General features: G+C 54.4%; 1 protein-coding gene across 4 annotated transcripts in view; it reads right to left on the bottom strand.

Moving 5' to 3' along the window:
• Positions 1–5,460: 5,460 nt before the first annotated feature.
• Positions 5,461–19,424, bottom strand: part of Insrr (insulin receptor related receptor) — a 16,300-nt gene continuing 2,336 nt past the window's right edge. Inside the window, exons 3-23 of one of the 4 annotated variants that reach the window (XM_023713746.1) lie at positions 17,264–17,815; positions 15,555–15,858; positions 15,308–15,450; positions 14,945–15,089; positions 13,698–13,912; positions 13,400–13,526; positions 11,439–11,677; positions 10,901–11,068; positions 10,623–10,818; positions 10,405–10,446; positions 10,106–10,326; positions 9,654–9,790; positions 9,408–9,570; positions 9,166–9,271; positions 8,425–8,477; positions 8,007–8,236; positions 7,432–7,572; positions 7,180–7,339; positions 6,717–6,846; positions 6,413–6,547; positions 5,461–6,140 (exon numbers count right to left, since the gene is read on the bottom strand). In XM_023713746.1, the coding sequence (XP_023569514.1) occupies positions 5,900–6,140; positions 6,413–6,547; positions 6,717–6,846; positions 7,180–7,339; positions 7,432–7,572; positions 8,007–8,236; positions 8,425–8,477; positions 9,166–9,271; positions 9,408–9,570; positions 9,654–9,790; positions 10,106–10,326; positions 10,405–10,446; positions 10,623–10,818; positions 10,901–11,068; positions 11,439–11,677; positions 13,400–13,526; positions 13,698–13,912; positions 14,945–15,089; positions 15,308–15,450; positions 15,555–15,858; positions 17,264–17,815 (3,848 nt within the window). In that variant the 3' untranslated portion in view covers positions 5,461–5,899. The remainder of the gene's footprint in view (positions 6,141–6,412; positions 6,548–6,716; positions 6,847–7,179; positions 7,340–7,431; positions 7,573–8,006; positions 8,237–8,424; positions 8,478–9,165; positions 9,272–9,407; positions 9,571–9,653; positions 9,791–10,105; positions 10,327–10,404; positions 10,447–10,622; positions 10,819–10,900; positions 11,069–11,438; positions 11,678–13,399; positions 13,527–13,697; positions 13,913–14,944; positions 15,090–15,307; positions 15,451–15,554; positions 15,859–17,263; positions 17,816–19,424) is intronic. The other 3 variants (XM_004629719.2, XM_023713747.1, XM_023713748.1) reach the window with 3 other exon arrangements.

Raw genomic sequence — 19,424 nt, 5'->3', positions numbered from 1 at the left:
TCCCCCCAGCCCCCCATGGTACTCAGCAGGGTGGAGAGAGTGCAGGACAGGGCTGGAGCCCCCACCCGCCCTGAGCCATGCACCCTGACCCTCTGGGCAGTAGCTTATTCCTTTAAAAGCAAACTTCTTGTTTCTCACTCTATGAATAATGTATGTTCCTTAAAAAACATAAGGAGAAAATATAGGCAAGCAAGAAGACGACATAAATCATTCACAGTCCCACCATCCCTATGTACTTTCATGCCTCCAGACGCGTTTTTGAGTGTGCATGTGAACGTAACTAACAGCCTCATTTACATTGTCTGTAGCCTCTTCCTTACACTGCAGTCCCTCGTGGTCATCTATGCATGTGTCCAAATGTACTGCTGCAGCATCTTTTAAGTGATTTCACAGTAAGATAACGATGACAATAATCCGTATATAGAGTGCTCCATAGTTTACAAAGCACTTGGAAACCATTGTCTTATTTCACCCTTTGTCCTTCCTGAAGAGGTTCTCCTGCCTTAGGAATCTCTGGTTCCCAAAGGGGCCACCCTGCTTGCCTGGGCCTCCCACCCTGGTTCCACAGTCATTGTGCCTACTCCTCCTTCCGCTGTGGTCAAGGCTCAAGGGCCTGAGGTTTGGGGAGAGGAGCCCCTCCTCCAGCTCTACTTCCTGTGTGACCCAGAGTTAACCTCTGTCCTTTCTGTCTCACTGTCTTGCAGAGCCTTCTTCACAGCCTCAAATGGTCTTCCTGTCTTCCACCCTGGTCTCCTTGGACTTTCTTTCCTTCTGCCTTCTCTCTCCCTGCAGCTCTGTCCACTTCCCTCTTGTCCCTTTCTTGCAAGGGCACACTTGACATCACCCAAGAGGTGGGCTGCGTGGCCCTCTGCTTCCTCAGTGAAGGACCCCCGTTTCATCTCTGGAAACGACTGATTCAAGTCTCATTTCTGGGGCTCACAAGAAAGCCACACAGATCAAAGGGGCTGGGGTGGGCCAGGAGCCCCATGTCCTTGGCCCTGCTGCCATGTGCACCCTCTCTCTTTCCCACACCCTGCTCTCCCTCTCCTCTCCAGCTCCATCTTCCCTTGGGTATCTGGGCCTTGCATTTGAAAGTGTGCTTGGTGCTTCAATCTTAGTCCCCTGATCCCATCTCTCCTACTCCTCTTCTGGGGTGGGAATGAGGAAGATGAAGGCTACACCCAGGCTCAGGGGACCAAACTGTCCAGACATCCTGTCTCCCTGCCACAATGAGGGCAGAGGGAAGCAGGCCAGGATTCCTGCTCAGTCTGAGGAGTTCCCATTCAGGGACTGACTGGGTCTCCTGTCTCAGGAGAGGACAAACACATCGCACCTGGGGGATCCAGACCTATGAGGTCACAGTCACCCTTGCCGGGAGTGTCCCAACCCTCTTGGAGCCCTTGCCCTGTGGCACCATGGACCCGAGCAGCAAGGTCACAGAAGTTCTTCCTCTGTGGCCCCTTTGAGAGATTTGCTCCTGGTAACATGGAATGGAGGTGAGAACTTCCAGCAGGTGGCCTGGGCCCCAGCTGCGCTCTGCCCTGAGCGTGCACAGTAGGATGCGAGCACTCTGCCATCACTGTGAATGGGGGTCATTGACACTCTCAGCCCTGACTATGCTCTGGGGCTCACCAAGTCCCCTCTTCCCTGACTGTGAACTGGGGCTCACCATGCACACCTGCCCTGACTGCGTACAGGCTCCCTAAGACCCCGCTGCCTTGAGCTCACACTCAGCCCCAGCAGCCTCTGCTCTGACTACATCCAAGCTCATCAGGTACCTCTGCCCTCACTGTATCTCAAGGCTAAGTACCTCTGCATTGGCTCTGCCCTGAGGTTTTCAGGCATTCTTGGAGTCCACCCCCAAGCCCCAGCTGCCTGTTTTCCTGATACAGTGCACATTCAAAGTCACTTCCTCCACTCTCTTCAGAGGGGGATGATGCTACCCTAATGGTCACTCATTTGTGACCTGAGTGACCCAATTTCATGACTTGGATTGGTGCAAGCCCCTGAGTCCTGGGCAATAAAGGATGTCAGCTTTCAACCTGGCAGCTTCACAGAGATAGAAAGAAGCTTCAGCTCCCATCCTGTGCCTGAGGGCAGGCAGTGTAGCCCTATGGGGTGGTTGGAGACCAGGAACTCCGGCAGGAAGGAGGAAGTCTCTGCTGTGAGTAGTGGTCACATACCAAGGTCTGTCTTGTCCTTAGCCTCCAGTAGGAAGTTGGAGAGGGCAACCCACTCATAGGCTGGGCTTCTGTAAGGTGTTCAAAGCCGCTTCCTCCACCACTTCCTCAGCTAAGCTGGTGGGAGGCCCATAGTTTCTCTTTCAGAGGAGCGCCTGAGTATTTTATGGGCTGGTGCCTTCCATCCAAGCTCCCTAGGATGTGGAAGGAGCAGTGTTACGGGTGGGTGGGGACTTGGCCAAGAGCAAGGGTGGGACGCTGCTCTCACGTGTGCTTTTATCCTGTTCTTCCCATGCGGTGACAGCTGGGGTCACTTTGGCTGCAAAAGCTAGAGGAACAAAAGCTGTGTATGTTCTACTTTCTCTCTTTTCTTTTCTTTTCTTTTCTTTTCTTTTTTTCTTTTTCTTTCTTTTGAGGCAGTCTCACTTTATTTTTATTTTTTTCCTATTTTTATGTATTTGGTACAGGGTCTCACTATGCAGCTCAGATTTATAGTGATTCTCCTGTTTTTAGCCTCTCCAGACCTGGGATTACAGGCATGTGACACCATTCCCTGACTCCATTGCTTCACCCAGGGGCAGGGCCAGCACCAGCAAGGGTCTCACTTTAAACTCAAGGGAGGGCTGGTGAGATGGCTCAGTTCAATCCCCCAGCACCACATGCCAGCCAGCCCCGCCCCCTGGTGGGCTGAGCTGGCCACACACACACACACAAATAAATAAATAAAATGTTAAAAAAAATAAACTCAAAGGAATCCTTCTATCTTGGTCTCCCAAATGCTGGGATCACAGGCATGTATCACCATGTCCAGCTCGTTCTTGAGATGAGGTCTCTCCATGTAGTCCAGGCTGGCCTCCAACTCATGTAGGCCAGGAGGCAGGGATATAGCTCAGCGATGTAGCTCAGCGGACCCTGGCAAGCTCAGGGTCCTGGGTTCGATTCCTGGTACCAAAACAAAAACCCCCCAAAACTCTGTAGGCCAGGTTGGCCTCAAACTCCTGGTGATCTCCCTCTTGCTTTAGCTAGGATCACAGTGGTGCATACCACAGCCAGCTGTGGATGCTCTACTTGGTCCAGCCTCCATGGAGGCCTGGCTTTCCTGACTTCAGACCAGCTCCACCCCCATCCACTGGGCCCCTGGGCCTCTTGCCCTAAAGGATGCCATCCAGTCCTCCTCTTCCTCTACAAAGTCACATCAGTTGTTTTCAAGCTTTTTTTTTTTTTTTTTTTTCCAAAACTCGGGATTGAACTCAGGCCCTTGCACTTGCCAGGCAAGCGCTTATTCTACTGAGCCATCTCCCTGGCCCTTGTAGTCAAGCTTGACGGGAGTGGGACATGAGACCTATAGCCCCCAGCACTCTCTGCCCAGGAGGTTAGGCCCACCACCAGCCACAGAGACAGTGTTGAGGAGATGGATGGTAGACATGCCATTCTCTTCGGCTCATCTGTCTGCTCCACCCTCCAGCCAGCTGGAGGTTATTGAATTATTAATGTTCAAATTCTGTCTGGATCTGAAAGAGAGGAGGGGCCAGGAAGGGTGCTTCTCACTGTCCTCTTAGACACTGCATTCACCCTTCCTCCTTTGTGGGAAGCATCCATTTCTACCTCCCAGGCCACCTCTTGTCTGCTTCCAGCTGTCCCTACATGACCACACAGCTTCCCTGGATACAAGGAGGTCCCTGCTGACGTCCAACCTCCAGCTCGCTTGCTATCTAGGCAAATCCACTTCTTTTCTGGGACACTGATGGCGACAGTTAGTCTATGAGGTTCTCCACATCACACTCGGTTTTTTTTTGAGCCTCCCACTGCCCCTCATCCTTGGAGGGGGAGCCTAGGCAGTGTTTCTGAAACCCTTTTTTTGTCCAGCAGCTCTTTCCTGTGCAGCTGACCAGCCCTCCCTGACAGCTAGTGCTCAGGTTGGGGGTCTGTTGGGGAAGGGGTTCACCTCGTCACTGCACCCTCCTCCAGGTGTGTGCAAGAGGTGTGCCGATGTGCCCTGTGTGCGTGTGCACATCTCAGGTCCACGGCTGCTGTGAGGAGTTCCCTCCCTGGAGACCAGAAACAATCAGAAAGGGAATTAGACACTGGGAAACAACCTCCCCTCGCTTTTCTCTTAGCTGCAGTTCTACTGCCAACCGTGAGGGGTCACTGTTGCTTTGGTCCTCAGTGCCCATCAAGGGCAGTCCATAGAGGGAGCCGTTCCTCACAGGTGGAGCTAGACCCTGACCAGGTTAGGGAAACAGGATATGTGGTAGCCATGGCCTCACCCAGATTCATGTCCCCTCAAACCCTGATAGCGCTATGGTATGCAGGACAGCTGCTAAGTAAGCAAAGGTGCTCAGTGCGTGTGGCAGTGAGGGGTGGGCAGCTCACGTGCTGTGGCCCCAAGGACCCGGATGCAGGACACTAAAGAGCTCTGGGGGGCCAGGGTGTAGCCCATGGTAGAGAGTGTGTGACATGCTCAAGGCCTTAGCTTTGATCCCCATCACCAGCACAAAAGAAAGCCCTGAGCTGTGACCAGCTGTTCTGCTTCCCCCTCCACCTGCACCTGTAGATCCCCTGAAACGCAGAAGGCCAGAAAACCTGGCTTTGTAAGGTAGTGACAACATGGTGGTCTGCTCAGGAGACATACTGAGACTGACTTACTGGAATAACCACAAGGGGACACAGACCCTGCTCCTGAGAGTGTCTGTGCACTAGGTGAGAGATCTGACGTAGACAGGCCGTGTCATATGCACCCTTCCTACTCTACATTCTGCCCTGTGATTTCATGGGCAGAAATGCTTGCCCAGTGGCCAGATATAGCAAGGGACAAAATGAAGATGAGATGTGGATGACCAGTTGGCTCTGGCTGGATGCTGTTTCCCTGCTGGGCTCAGCCACTTCTGGCCCTGAGCAGAGATTACAGCAAAACTGTGGTGTCTCACTGCCATGGCAACCCTGGCTGCTCAGGTCCTCATGGATATGGTGTTTGACAGCAGTGTATTTATTCTGTATCACCGCCTTAGGGTCACCACCTTAAGTCCCAAAGGAGGGAGAGAGGAAGTTCATCTGGTCTTAACGCCATACAGATGGAGAGATAATGGGCTGTCCAGGACTAGGGTACCAGGAGACCTCGGTGTTTATTGTGCCTTCTCCAGTCTTCCCTTGAGAGGCAGGGGTGATGGTGGTGGTGATGGTGGCAGGGGGTGACGGGAGGGGAAAAGACAAGGCCCTGAAAGCTCTTAATGATCCAAGGTTAATAATGAGGGAAAAGGGGCGAATAAAGGGGGGGGGGAAGGAGCACCAAGCACAGGGTTCCTGGTTGGGTGAATGGAGAGGAAGGGTTGAGCACAGCCTCCCATCTGGGCAGAGGGGAGGAGGTGGCCAAGGCGGACAGGTGGTGACGTGGACATCCTTCAGGAGCTGCACCAGACAGAGAGGCCTCCCCGTCTGGCTTGGAGCTCTCCTCTCTTTCCAAGCACGTTGATGGCCCCAGATGCACATAGGAGATCCAACGCAGGGAATCAGCTTTCCAGGGGCAGTACATGCCTGTCTGTGGTCTAGTGACTATGCCTGCTGGGGCCTTCCCTGCTTCCCTGGGAGTAGAGTCTGAGCTGGCTGCCTCCCTTGCCCCCCATTCTCTGTCATACTCTCGGCCACCCCATGTCCAATCCTGAACTGGAAAACTTGTTCCCTTCTTCCCATGGGAGGTCAGGCAGTGGGGAAGAGGGTATCCTTCAGTGCCCTGGACCTCCATTTTGTAGACTACAGTCTGAAGTCTCTTTTGAAGTTGGAGGGGAGTTGGGCTCTGCATCAGTGGTGGGCTGGGAGCCACAGCCCCCCTGGCACTCTGGACTATAGTAGAAGGACAGCAGGTGGAAGGAGGGCCGCAGTTCCTTTCGTATGCTGTCCAGGATTTGGGTGAAGGTAGGGCGCAGACGTGGGTTCTGCTGCCAGCAGCTGCTCATCAACTCCTGCCTGATGGGGGTGAGGACAGCATCAGAAGGGACTGACAGTCCAAGCCACACCCCCTTCTCCTGCACTGGGAGGGTCAGTAGGAGTGGGGGGCATCTTGGGGCTTGATGTCTGAGAGTGCCCCAGGGTAGTAAGTAGGAACATAGTGGGAGTTCATCTATGGAGGGCTCATAGCTTGGGTCAGAGGATGCAGAAATCTCAGAGGATCTGAGCCAGAGCCACAAGGGAGGGCTATGGGCAGAGAAGGGCTAAGGAAAGGAACTGGGATGACGCACAGCTGAAGGGGACAGTCCTCTAGCTCCTCCAGGACCCCGCCATTCATGACAAACTTGAGCACTTGCTCGTTGGACAGCCCCTGGTAGGGTTGTTCAGCCAGGGTCACAATCTCCCAGAGCACCACACCAAAGGACCTGGAGGACACACAGAAGGGTATGTCACCCCATACTTTGGTATGTCACCCCATCTAGATCTCAGTCCTGCACCCTCAGACTGCTGAGCACATCCCAAGGAAAGGGAGTAGCCTAGGTCCTAGATGCCACCCCCATATCCCCAGAGCCCTCTGGTTCCACTAGGCCCTACCAGACATCTGAGTGGGTGGTGAAGATTCCATCTTTGAGGGACTCAGGGGCCATCCAACGCACAGGCAGCAGTCCTTTCCCACCCTTTCGGTAATAGTCAGTCTCATACACATCCCGAGTCATCCCAAAGTCTGGAAGGTGACAGTGAAAGGATATGGGAGTCTCACATCAGACTCTGCCCCAGGAATGCCTCTGCCAACCTCTTCTACCTTTATAGTCTTCAAGAATCCTGGAACATGAGGGCCGAAAGAACCTCAGAATTCATCCCATCCAAATTCCTCTGTCTTGGACAAGAGGACTGAGATCTAGATGGGGTGACATACCAAAGTACTTACAAATGTCAGGAACAGAGCCCCAGGCCAGTCCTAGGGTCCTATACCTCATAAAGGGAGTCTATATTCTTCAGGCTGCCCTCATCTGACTAACACCCTCTGTATCCCCAACCTGCCTAGTACCCTCTGTACCCCCAATCTTGACAGTGAAGTCCTGGGACACCATGCAGTTGCGGGCTGCCAGGTCTCGGTGCACAAACTTGTTGGCAGCCAGGTAGGCCATACCATCTGCAATCTCACCGGCCATCTGTATCATGTCCTCTAGGGCTGGCTGCGGGAGTCCAGGGTTATTCTGGAGCCAAGAGAAGGGTTGGTGAAGAAGCCTACATTATTGTCCCAACCCCCTCCCCCACACGGTACTCAAGTCTTCTCAAACTCTCCAACCTCCTGGCCCAGGGTCTTCCTGGTCCCCACCTCTGCCTCAGGCCGTAAAGATCTAAGGTGGCTCTTAAGGTCCCCACGGGTCATTAACTCCATGATGACCAGAGTTGGTTGGCCCTGAGACACCACTCCCAGGAGACGCACCTGGGATGGATGACACAGAGTTTGTTGCAGTTCCACCCATCACCCCTCAACCTACTTGGCTGAAGCTGTGACCTGCTAGGACCACTGTATGACCCAAACACCAACCTGATCCTAGCCCCAAGCATGACTACAACATGAATCACAATTGGTGACCCAATCCCAATGTATAAATCAGGTCACATCTATCATTACAACCATTACCTTGGCTCCTCTGGGCACTCAGTATTGATTCCCAATCACAATCAATCTCAGCTCTGGCCCTACCATGTACTTGTTTGACTCTGGCCCCAACCATGGCTTCTGCCCCATTAGAATCACAACCACAGTCACAACCCTAAATTTGGTGATGTTCTTATCTTATCTGTGACCCTTTCCCTCTTACTTGTGACCTCTACCCTAGTTCTGACTCTGACAATGTCCTACCCCTTCCTTACCACATGGTGACACTTGAATGCCTTCATGACAGAAGCTTCCTTGAGGAACTCAATGCGTTCCCGTGGGCTGGCCAGCTCATTCACTGTCTTCAGGGCCACAGGCGTGGATTCCTCTCCAGCCTCGAGACCTTTCACCACACCCTCATAGACCATCCCGAAAGAGCCCTGGCCCAGCTCCCGGATTATGGAGATCTGCTCCCGGGGTACCTCCCACTCGTCAGGGATGTACACTGGGAGGAAGAGGAGGTCACAAGGCCAGGAACTGCTCTCTCTGCCACACCTCCACCCACTCTTGGCCTCTGCTTCTGAAGTACTCCAGTCCTAAGGCCACCTCTTCAGAAAAGTCTCCTGGAATTTGGCCTTTCCTTCTATCTGGTCTCATCTCCCACACCCCCAGTCCACCCATCCCCAGACCTACTGTCAGAGGCACTGAGGTACTCCGGATTCACAGAGGTATACAGGGTGCCATTTCTGTAACAGGGATAAGGGGTCAGGCTGGAAGAGTCCTCAGGAAGGAATGACCAATGTACAAGGAAGAGGGATATCTTGAGAAAAAGGTTATTGACCAACCCCCTAGGACCAATAATACTTTCCAAGTTGGTTATGGTCCTGTCCTGGGATGTAACAGGCATGGAACAGGTAGACACAGAGTTGATGGTCTCCTGTCCCCTTAGGTTGTCTTCAGGATCTAGCTAATCAAGGTGCTGCCCCCACTTCCCTCCTGCATTCAGCACCAGAGGAATCTAAAATCAAGTGTTCTGGGACACATCCTGAAGTCTGTTGCTTCATCTGTTGCATGGCAGGAAGGACTTGTTATTTTTTCACTTGGGCAGAATGTGGTAACTGACAGTGCCACTGTGTCCAGACCGAGGGGTTTCCTGGGGATATAGGACTTGTCTTGATAAAAGCAAGTGCACACACACCTGAGTTCAGCAATGGTGATGGTGCTGTGCAGAAAGTTTCTAAATTTTTTCTGGAATGAGGCCATCTCAAGCTAAGCAGGATGAGTAGTCACCCTAGTGGAGAAGTGTGTCTCCTCTGTGCGGAGGGAGGAACCAGTCTAAGGAGTTCTTTCTGATGTGTGATCTATACTATTCTCACTGCACTGATGGATGAAGGCCCCGGAAGAGAGCAAGTGGGAGCCAGGGCTTTTCATCACCTCTTTCTGCTGTAGAAGAATCCAAGGGCAGCAAGAATGATGAGCAGCATGAGCCCCACAGGGGTGACAGTGAGGAGGACATGCAGGCTCCCAGAGTCCTCTTCCTCTGGTGGTCAGAGGGACAGAAGGTTGGGCCAAAGACTGACGTAGGAGGTGCTTTTTTAAAACACTGGGAGATGAAGATGGGAGGGAAGGGGTGGAGGGGGTCTTTGGTGGGCTATTTGGGATGCAAATCTGTGTACCTTGGCCAGGGATGTAGAAGGCAACACTGTCTGTCCAGGAGCCATTGCCAGCCAGTGAGGTGGCTCGAACTCTCGCAGAGTAGTTTCCAGGGGGCAGCAGGGCCAATTGAACCCCACCAACTTTAGCATATCTCAGACGCGACACACACAGCACCGTGGCCTCCTGAGGGTAGCACAAAAGATCTGACTGGGAAGGGGCAGAAGACAAAAAACGGGGCTGGGATAGGGGTGCCCTAGTGTACCCACCTCTCCCAAACGGCGGTACTTGATTTCATACTTGAGGATGAGTCCGTTGGGGTCAGGTGGCTCAAGCCAGCGCAAGAGGACGCTACTCTTGCTGGCCGCCTCCCAGGCCAGTTTGCCAGGAATATCATCGGCCTCTCCTGCAGAAGGGGGACATCTGGGAAGCAGGCCACAAGTGTTTCCTCCCTTGCGCATCCAACCCAATCTCTGGGATCAGGGGAATGGGCGGGGCGGAAGAGCAGGGTCCGCATCTGGGTCTCGCAGGTCACGCCCACCCAGCCGGTTTCCCCAAGGCCACGCCCACTGGACAGAGGCCCTGGAATTCAGGGATGGTGATGACGTTGTGCAGAAAGTTTTCAAACTTTTTCTGGAATGATGTTAGACCCACTAGTTAGAGCACTGATTGGAGAGGGTCCCTGGGGATCAGTGGCAGCGCAGAAGGTGCGGCCACCTACTGTGGGGCATGGTGCGCGCGAAGACGAAGGTGGCCGCGCTGCAGCCTACGGTGTGCGCTGCGTGGTTGCAAGCGTGGATGTCGATCCGGTATTCCGTGAAGTGGCGCAAGCCGCCCAGCACCGCTCGTTCTCGAGGGACCTTGTCCTCCTGGATCTCAAAATCAGAGCTGTTGCCCTCTGTTCTGGGTGTTCCAGCAGCCCGGCGGTGCCGCCCTGCGTCTCTAGGGAGGCCGCAAGTCACTCTCTGTCTAGTCACAGAGCCCGCCTCTCGGTGCCCAGACCCCGGCCAACCGGCTCACCTTTGGAAGTTCCTGTGGATGGACGTCACCTTCCAAGGGGGTCTGGGGAGGCCAGGGAGGCCCTATCAGTCCCAAATGGAACGCCCCAGGCCAAGCCCCACCTGCAGACCCGCCCACCGCCCCGGCCCCGCCCACGGAAGCAAGGCCCCACCCACATATCCCGGCTCCCTGGCTGGACCCTCCCATTGGACCAGTCCCGCTCCTGCGCCCGGCCGCACTTGGGGATGGTGATGGCGTTGTGCAGAAAATTTTCAAACTTTTTCTGGAATGAGGCCTCTTGCGCCTCCAGCGCGGGCAGGACCTGCCCTGGAGGGGCGTGCTGGCAGGGACAGCAGCCTGGCTCAAGCTCGGTCTCCAGGTCCCCGTCTTCGCGGTCGAAGCGAGGGTCGTGGCTGCTGGTGGGCAGCCGCAAGCCTGGCCGGGAGAGGAGGTCATTTGGAGCCCGGGCTGCCCGCCCTCCCCCTCCTTCCGACAGACCGCGAGCCTCCCTGCGCACCACGGTGGCAGTAGTCGTTGAGGTAGAGGTCGCCGTCCTCTGCCAGTCGCTGCCAAAGCACCAGGTAGTAGGTGATGTTTCCGTTACGCTGGGTGGGTGGCTTCCAGCGTACCAGGAGGTGGGAGGAGGAGTTGGAAGTGGAGATGACATCTTGGGGCACGGTAGGTGCTGGGCATGTGAGAAAGGTACAAATGGGGTCACAGGGTCCCATTCTGAACAGGGTCTGGTAATAAGCCCCTCCTTCTGGAACACCTGCCCAGGAATGGGTGATTTTCGGCCTCCTTTCCTAGCAATCAGCATTTTGTCCTCTTCTCCAAAGGTCCTTAAGAGTTCACTCAGCTATTCACTAAACTGGCCCAACCTCAGCTTCCCTAGGACCTAAACAATTGCTTTCCTCTAGTCTTTCTCAGAGAAAAGCCTCGGATCTCCCAGACTCTGTGGCCAGGTGTGCAGTGTTCTCCATTCTGTTTCTGATGCCTGGATCCACCATTCTCCTCAGGAGGTCAGCATCTAGCTCTGGCCCCGTCCAGATACCTACCTGCAGGCAGTGTCCAGAGGTAGACGATAGGACTTTGGGCCCCTTGGTGGGGACTGTCCTCGGCAGTGGTCAGCGTGATAGCCCGTACAAACACTGCATACTGAGTCCAGGGCTTTAGGGGTGCCAGGGTCACCCCAGGCTCCTGGGTGCGGCTTAGGGGCAGCTCCACATCCAGCAGGTTCCAGCTCTGGGTTCCACAGGCGTCTGGGCCCACGTGCTCAGTGGCATTCTGGAATGGGCTGAACACCCCATGCCCAGGCTGTGGTGACCCATCTCCAGTCTCTAGCAGCCACCACCCCTCTAAATTACCACGGGACTGTGATCGTCATTCCGCCACTATGCATGAGGACAGAGCAACACTTCCAGCCACCTGATAGACCCTGTAAGCCCTCGAATCATCTGTTCAGTCAAATTTATGATGAAATATCTTCTTATCCTTAATAGGAAACATGAATGAATATTTTAAAAATTACATAAATAAAACTAGGAGGTGAGTGCAGGGTCCTCTTTCTAAGAACAGCAAGCAATGAGATTATCCTAGTCTCTACCTCCTAAATGGAGGTAGAACCAGAGTCAGGTGACCATTCTCCTATGGCCCCGTGCCTTAACCTAGGCCCATGCACAGACTCCAAAGGCCTATGAACCCCCAGATTACAGGTGCAGTTCTGTGCATGTGTTTTTCTAGGGAGATGGTTCTGAGTTTTCAGCACCAGAGAGGTGCTTGTGCCACCGAGCTCTATTCCCAGCCTAGAGGGGTGGAATTCTTATTGTTCCAGGGACAGAACTTGAAGGGAGGTCAAAGGAAGCATGCTGGGAAGAGCTTGAGCACAGTTAAAAATGGCTGCCCTTGCTGGGCTCCAGAATCAGTCCAGGGGCAGGTGTGTGGGGTACAGGTGTCTTAGAATATCCCTGAGAGAGCATGCCACAGCCTTGTTGCACAGGAGGGGTGCCAGGGGAGCTTCTAAAGGACCCTGAAGATTCTTTGCCCTTAAAGCCCAGAGGCAGCTGGGGACAGTTGTGCAGACTGAACTGCATGTGCCGAAGGCAAAGAGAAAGGCATTCACACTGTTGTCCATGTGAATGCTCCTTAAATGTGTGGACCACGGGCCAGCAGCTTGTTAGGCAGAGTCACAGGCCTCCCTTGGGACTAACCACTGGAGAGTCTGGAGGGTGAGGCCAGAAATCTGTACTTAACCAACTCTCCAGTTCTCAGATCTAGCTGTGATCAATTACCACCTAGGCTCCGGAAAGCCTTGCCTCTTTGAGAAGAATCCCCTCTGGACTGATGCTGTCCCTCCCTCACCCAGTCCTGGCACACCGCTAGTGGTCAGCTAAGACTCCCAGTGTTTAGTCACAGTGTTTCCAACCCGGGTGACCCCCTCTTCTGTCTGACAGGGAGAGTGCTCTTAACTCCTGCCCTCTCTGCCTGCCACCCCAAATCTCTATCTCTGAGAGCTCCAGGATTCCTCACTCTATGTTTGAGAAGCCTTTTCAGTGTTCTAGTCTCTATCTCCCGTGCTGGGGTCAGTCCACTCTCGTCAAAGAAAAGAGCGCTGGTCCCTGGTGGGCCTTGCTCCCTCCCTTTCTCAGGCTTTAATGAAATGCTGGCAGAGCTGCTCGCAAACTGGCCAAATTAGTGGGCACTCCCCAAACCGCCGCTGAGGCAGAACCATGTGGTCACCGTGGAACATTAGCATAGTGAATTGAAGTTTAATTACCCAAGCTTTCTCAGCAGAACTATTTCCTGGGCTCTCAGAAGCCCTGACCTCTCCACTTGGTGAGGGGAAACTGAGGCACAGAGAGCTGAAGAAGGTGAGGGGAGAAGACCAGCCAAGAGCCCTAGAACGGAATGTGACTGGGGGGTTCTAACTTCCTAGCTCTCTAGAGCCCCGCTGGGCGCTACCTGCGTCTGCCGGTCCTCGGGTTCTGGCCCCGCCCCCGGCCGCCCCACCCCCACTCACGACTCCTTGTAGTAAACGATAAAGCTGAGCAGGTCGCGGGCCTCCAGTGGCTCGTAGCGCTCCCAGCGTAGCAGAATGCGGTCCGCCTCTGTCACGTTGGACACGAAGCGGAGGGTGCGTGTCTGGCCTGGGAGGGGTGAGCGGGAACATCTGCTCCCAACGCGCCCACCTTGACCCGGCGGTCCCAGACAGCTATCCCCTCGGGCACCCTCCCGCCGGTGTCGGGCGCGCGCGCGGCGCGTTCCCAGGCGCGGAAGTCTGCGCCCGAGGCTGGGTGTGTCTCTGGGGAGGGGCTCACAAGCAGCGCGGTCCCCGTTGGTGCGCGGGTTGATCTCTGCCTTATTCTGTCGCCCTCGTGTGCCCGTCACCTCCTCCAGCCGGTAGATGTGCTCCAAGCAGAGACGCGGGTTGAAGGCGAAGTAGATCTTGCCGACGGGAATGGTGAGCCCCGAGGCGACCCAGGACCCCAACTGTTGCAGGTTCTGGTTGTCCAGCACGTACAGTGTGTAGTTCCTAGGAGAAGTCAGGGGATCTTGCGCGGCGGGGAAGGAGAGACAGGGCGCAGGGAAAGGTGGCTTTGGCTCATCCCAGAGAGGGTGTGCTGGGCACAGGGACAGGCCACTCGGCAGCCACTCACACCTCGCACGTAGGAGTGGGGCTCGACACACCTGCCCCGTGCCACTGACCAGGAGCGTGATGCCTAGCAGGTCACCCATCCTCTCTTGTCCTGTCAGTGACAGGAGTGAGCAGCTTCCTCGCTTCCTTCATCTCACTTTTCCGAGCAGCTGCTATGTATGTGGAAGACTGCTGGCTTTGGGGACTCAGGGACTGACACTCATCCTGGGGCAAAGTCTCTGCAGCTGGTGCGGGGGTGGGGGTAGGGGTTGAGTGGGGGGGGAGGTACCCAGAGGGGCGCATGACAGTGTGCTGGGAGGAAGTCAGGAAAAGCCACAGGCGACTCCTTCACCCCATGATAATTTAAAAAAAAATTTTTTTTAAAAAAGTTTGAAAAAGAAAGCTACACTGGGTACACCTGGTCTTTGAACAGCATGAACAGGTTTCAAACCCGGGTAGATGTGCTCTGGAGTGGAGTGGATCAGGTAGTAATAATTATAGCCAATCCTTTAGAGTTACATATAACTATGGTGCACACCTATAATCCTAGCACTTGGGAGGCTTGAGGCAAGAGGACTACTTTGAGTTCGAGGCCAGCCTGGGCTACATAGTTAATACAAGGCCAGTCTGAACTATGTAGCAAGACTAAAAAAAATAATAATAAAACAAAACAAAACAAAAACCCAAAATAATTTTTTTCATTGTATATATTGTGTTCCAGACTTTAAAGTGTTAAACTCAATAACTTATGTGATATTTACAAGGGTCCCAAGCAACCTATTTTACAGATGAAAAACTGAGGATTAGAGAACCCATCCAGAGTAACAGAGCTAGTAAATAACAGAACTGATTTCAGAGGTCCTTCTTTACTACTGTGCTGGGAGTGTAGGGAGAAGAGCCCTGGTCAGAAGCCTGATGCTGATCCCTTACCCATCCACCATAGTGTCTCCTCGGATTAATTTGAGGTTCTTGAAAAAACTCAGGGACACGAGGGCGAAGGAGTGCTTGATTTTGAGGAAGCCGGTAATGGTCTCCACCAGTCCAAGGCTACGCTGCAGCTCTGGCTCCAGGTTGTCTGAGGATGAAGAAGACAAGGGTGGAGCAGAAGCAGGAGAGGTTCGGTTCACAAGACAGGAGAGTAGGCAGGAGCTTCGAAGGGTGAGGGAAAGAGGTTGTGGGAGGTGGTAGTGGTGGGGAGTGAGGCTGGGCGGGGCATGGGCGGGAGAGGGCGTGGCTGGGTGTGACATGAAGGGTGTGGCTTGGGGGAGGGCGTGGCTGGGAGAAGTTACTGACAGCCCTTGCGAAGGTTGAGGATGAGGCTCCCCTCCAAGTGGGTGCAGCCCACCAGGTCCTGCGCCGCCTGGACGGAGTCTATGGTCTTGGTGCCTACTTTGCACTCTTTGGGGCACAGCCCCTCGCACTTATGGCAGAATATGCTGGCAGGGCAAGCAGATGCTATGAGCCTTAGATCTGCGTGGCCTCCTCAGCCTCATCACTGCCCCAGGTGCCCACCCCCTCCCCCCGTCCACCCGACGCTCACCTGCTCCCATTTCGGGTGAAACCTGGAGGGCACTGAGCTAGGCATTTGCCCTGGTGAATACCGAAGGTGGAGGCACGACCAGGCACAGAGCGCAGGTTGGCACAGCGCTCGGCTGTGACACAACGCCAAGACTCATACTCATACGTTCCCAGAGGGCAGACCCGGTGGCAGATGCCCTGGTAGTAGAGGTGGCGGCAGGCTACGCAGGCACGAGGATCTTCGGGCTGGCTGCAGCCCCCTAGACACTCTGTGTGGCAGCATTCGCCCCGTGTCGTGCAGGCCAGCCCTTTGGGGCAGGGACACACTGTGGGCACAGTGCTATGTTAACCTCATCACACCCCTCAGTCCTGGCACCAACCCCTCCTGGGATGACGCTCAGTCTGTGCCCACATCCCTTCAATTCAGATGGCACAGGTAGCTGACAGTGCCTGAGGAGCTCCTGAGGACCAGGCTTCCCTATTCTCAAGTGGGGTGGGGGTAGGGGTGGTTGTGTCAGGACTCAGGGCAGGGAGGTGAGCTTGTCAACCAGGGTTACTGCTCTCCAGTCTGCTGACTTGGTGCCCACTCCATTGCTGGGGAGGAAGCCCAGTGCCAGTCATCTCACTGTGCCCCTACCCATACTGCCTCACTCTCAGTTCCCACCGCTGGGCAGAAAGGGGCACTCATCAGCAGTAGCTGGGCCTGGGGGTGGGAGTGCAATAGGCTGGAAACACAGTGGCAGCTGGAAGGCTGGGAGCTGTGTGCAGGGTGGGGTCAGCAGGGCCTGTTGACAGTGTACACAGGGAGGACTGCAGCAGCTGTGTTTACAGCCAACAGGGCGGCACTGCTGGGATAGGCTCTGGATACAGCAGGGATCTGATTACGCTCTCTCTGGCCATAATGCTGAGGTAGTGGAGGTGAGAAGGACCGACCTCTAAGAGCAGTGTGGAAATGATTCCCAGGCTGGGGATGCCAGATCTGCTCCCAGCTTCTGAAAGATCCTCCTCTCTCTGGAACTTGTGCTGCCAACTGCTCCAGCCATCACTGCCTTCCCTCTCTCTTCCTCAGCTTCTGGGAAGCTGACTCTTACTTCCCAAAGGTCCCAGCTCACTGTCTGCTTTCCCTTGTCCAGCTCTTTGCTCATCGCCTCCTCCCTTCTTCCCACACTTGGTGCCCCATCTCCTCATGGCAGTACTGCCAGCTCACCCTGCCCACCTTGCCAGGCAGATTTTATGGGGAAACAACACCATTGCTATGGCCCTGGTGCTGCTGTAATGTTCTGTAAGATAACTCATCCCTCATAACAACTTTATGATCACTTTAAGAGCAGGAAACTGAAACACAGATTAGCTAAATGAACATAGCGGATAAGCATAGAGCTGAAACTTGAACCCAGGCTATCCAGCTTTGGATTTAAGATACTGTTCCATACTTTTTGTGCCATTTCCTGTCCATTTGTGCCTACTTTCTTTCTCATGCCCACCTTGTACCAATTTACTCCCTGGTTACCTGATACTTTATGTACATACTCCTTGACTGCCTGATGCTATCAGCTATTAAATTTTTCAGAGCCTCAGTTTCCTTTTCTATAGTAGTGTACCCACTTCATAGGATGAAGGAAGATTTAAAAAACAGTGACAGCAAAGGACTGACCCATGCCATCCTGTGGCTTCCCAGCTCCACCAGGCCCTGCTTCCCTGTGGCCCTGCCCTTTCTGTGCCAATGCCCACCTCGCTGGCAGTGGCTGGAGGTCCAGCATCGGTAGTCAGTGTGCCCGCTGAAGGTGGTCCTGGCGCAGGGCTCGCCAGCAGCTCCCAGGGTGCCGGGGCATACGTCAGCACACTCCTCACCCAGCTTGTTGCCCACGATGTAGTTTGTGCTGGGTGTGGACTGCAGCAGGCCCCAGTCAATGGTGGAGAGGTGGCAGAGCTCCTGGTTCTTCTCCACGCGCACAGCACCACGCAGTACCTCCCCGAGCGCGGGCAGCCCCACATCCCGCAGATGTGGCATCTCAAAGATGACCAATGCATAGCCCAGGAAGAGGTGAGCACCGCGGATCACTGATAGGTTGGGGAAGAGGTCACGTAGGCTCTCTAGGCCATAAACCCGGAAGAGCAGCAGGTAGTCAGTGACCTGGGTGAGGTGTGGGAAGCTGAGGCTACGGAAGTCCTCCCCTGTGGCTGTGAACATGAGCAGGATCTGCAGGTGCCCTTCCACCACACTACAGTTCTCCAGCCGCCGCAGCTCTGCCACCTCGGAGCGGATGTCCAGGCTGGGGCACACTGTGGGTACATATGGTACATGGTGTGAGTACCCCCGTCCCACCCTGGCAGTACTGGGAGGAGAGCCACACTGGTAACAGGATACTGGATGGGGGGCCTTGCTCTGGGTGAAGGATGATCTGCTCTTCCCTGTGCCCCAGAGGGTGCATCTGCATCTTGCAGGGTCACTGCCAGGTGTGTCACTGTGGCGCAAAGAGAGCCTTTGTCTCACCTCCCAAGCCTGCTTCCCCTGTAGTCTCATTCCTGTTGTCCTGGTCACCCTGGACTCCCATATCCTGTGGGCTCTGTTGTTAAAGACTATCTGGAGCCTGACTGCTTGTCACTACCTTCCGTTTCATGAGTCTTCCTCTGAATCTGCAGTACCAGCTTCCTAATTGCCTCCCACTTCACCATGCCCCTCTGAGCAAAGTTCTCCACTCTGAAACCACAGTGACCTTCTCAAATCATAGTTGGATCTCGCTGCTCCTCTGAGACCTCCATGGCTCCTATCTCACTCCAGGTAAGGCAGCCCTTACTTCTGCTGGGGAGGCCTGTACAATTTGGGCCCCCTAGCCTCTGATTTCCTTCCTTTTCTCTCTCCTTTGGCTGTTTTGATGTCTTGGTTACCCTTGAAATAAGTCACCCAAACCTGTGTTGGGTTCTTACTTCAGTTCCCTGTACTGAGAACCCTTTTCCCCTGGCATAGCATGGCTCCTCCACCTCCTTAAATTGGCTTCTGAGGGAGGCACTGCCCACTCCTTGCTTTATCTTCCTCTATAACTCTTAACACTGGCTCACATATACTTCACTTTTTTTTTTTTTTTTATTCTGATAAGCTCCACAAAGGCAGTGATTTTGTATAATTTGTCACTGTGTCCCAGGGCATGGTATAGTGCTGGACACACAGTCAGTGTTCAATAGATATTTGATGGGTGAATGAAGGAATTCTGTGGCTGGGGAGCAGTGAGCAGTAAGCCCCATATGCGGCTCTCTCCTTGCATTCCTTCCCTAACCCTGTGGCCCTGTGACTTACCTCTCTTACTGATTTTGTGCATTTAGCCAGCCAGTGTTAGTCACAAATATGGCCGGGGAATCGCCCCATCACTGTCATCTACATTCACATTACCCACCCCCTAAGGCAGAGCCTGCCTGAGCCAGCTCTGTGTCTGCCATGGTGCCCAGTCTAGGCTGGAGTCATGAGAACCCAGGGACTGTGGACCATGAACTTCTGGATCCCGAATCCACTTTGCCCTTGGGGACGCACACGTGCCTGGCTCCCTCAGAACCAGAGCCCCACCTCAGTTCCCTTTTGCTCCCCAAGGCACTGAGGACTACCCCCTTGGGACCTGGATCCCTGGCCTCAGTTGCTCCTAAGGGTGCTTTGCATAGCTTCCCACTGCAGAAGCTGCAAGCCTGAATTCTTTAGCCTGATGTTCACATCCAGCTCGCTCCAGCCTCTGTGTGCTCCCTTCCACCTGGCCCTCCAACAGCATCACATGCACCACACTGTCCAGGCATTTTGTGTTGGGGCAGGGGGCAGGGGCACCTCCCAGTTGTCACTGATGGACCTGAACTTGACTGCCTGGCAGCTCTGTGTGTGTGTGTGTGTGTGTGTGTGTGTGTGTGTGTG

Source organism: Octodon degus, unplaced genomic scaffold, assembly GCF_000260255.1.
Source record: "Octodon degus isolate 3935 unplaced genomic scaffold, OctDeg1.0 scaffold00032, whole genome shotgun sequence".
Lineage (NCBI taxonomy): Eukaryota > Metazoa > Chordata > Mammalia > Rodentia > Octodontidae > Octodon > Octodon degus.
This window is presented reverse-complemented; position numbering and strand designations above follow the sequence as displayed.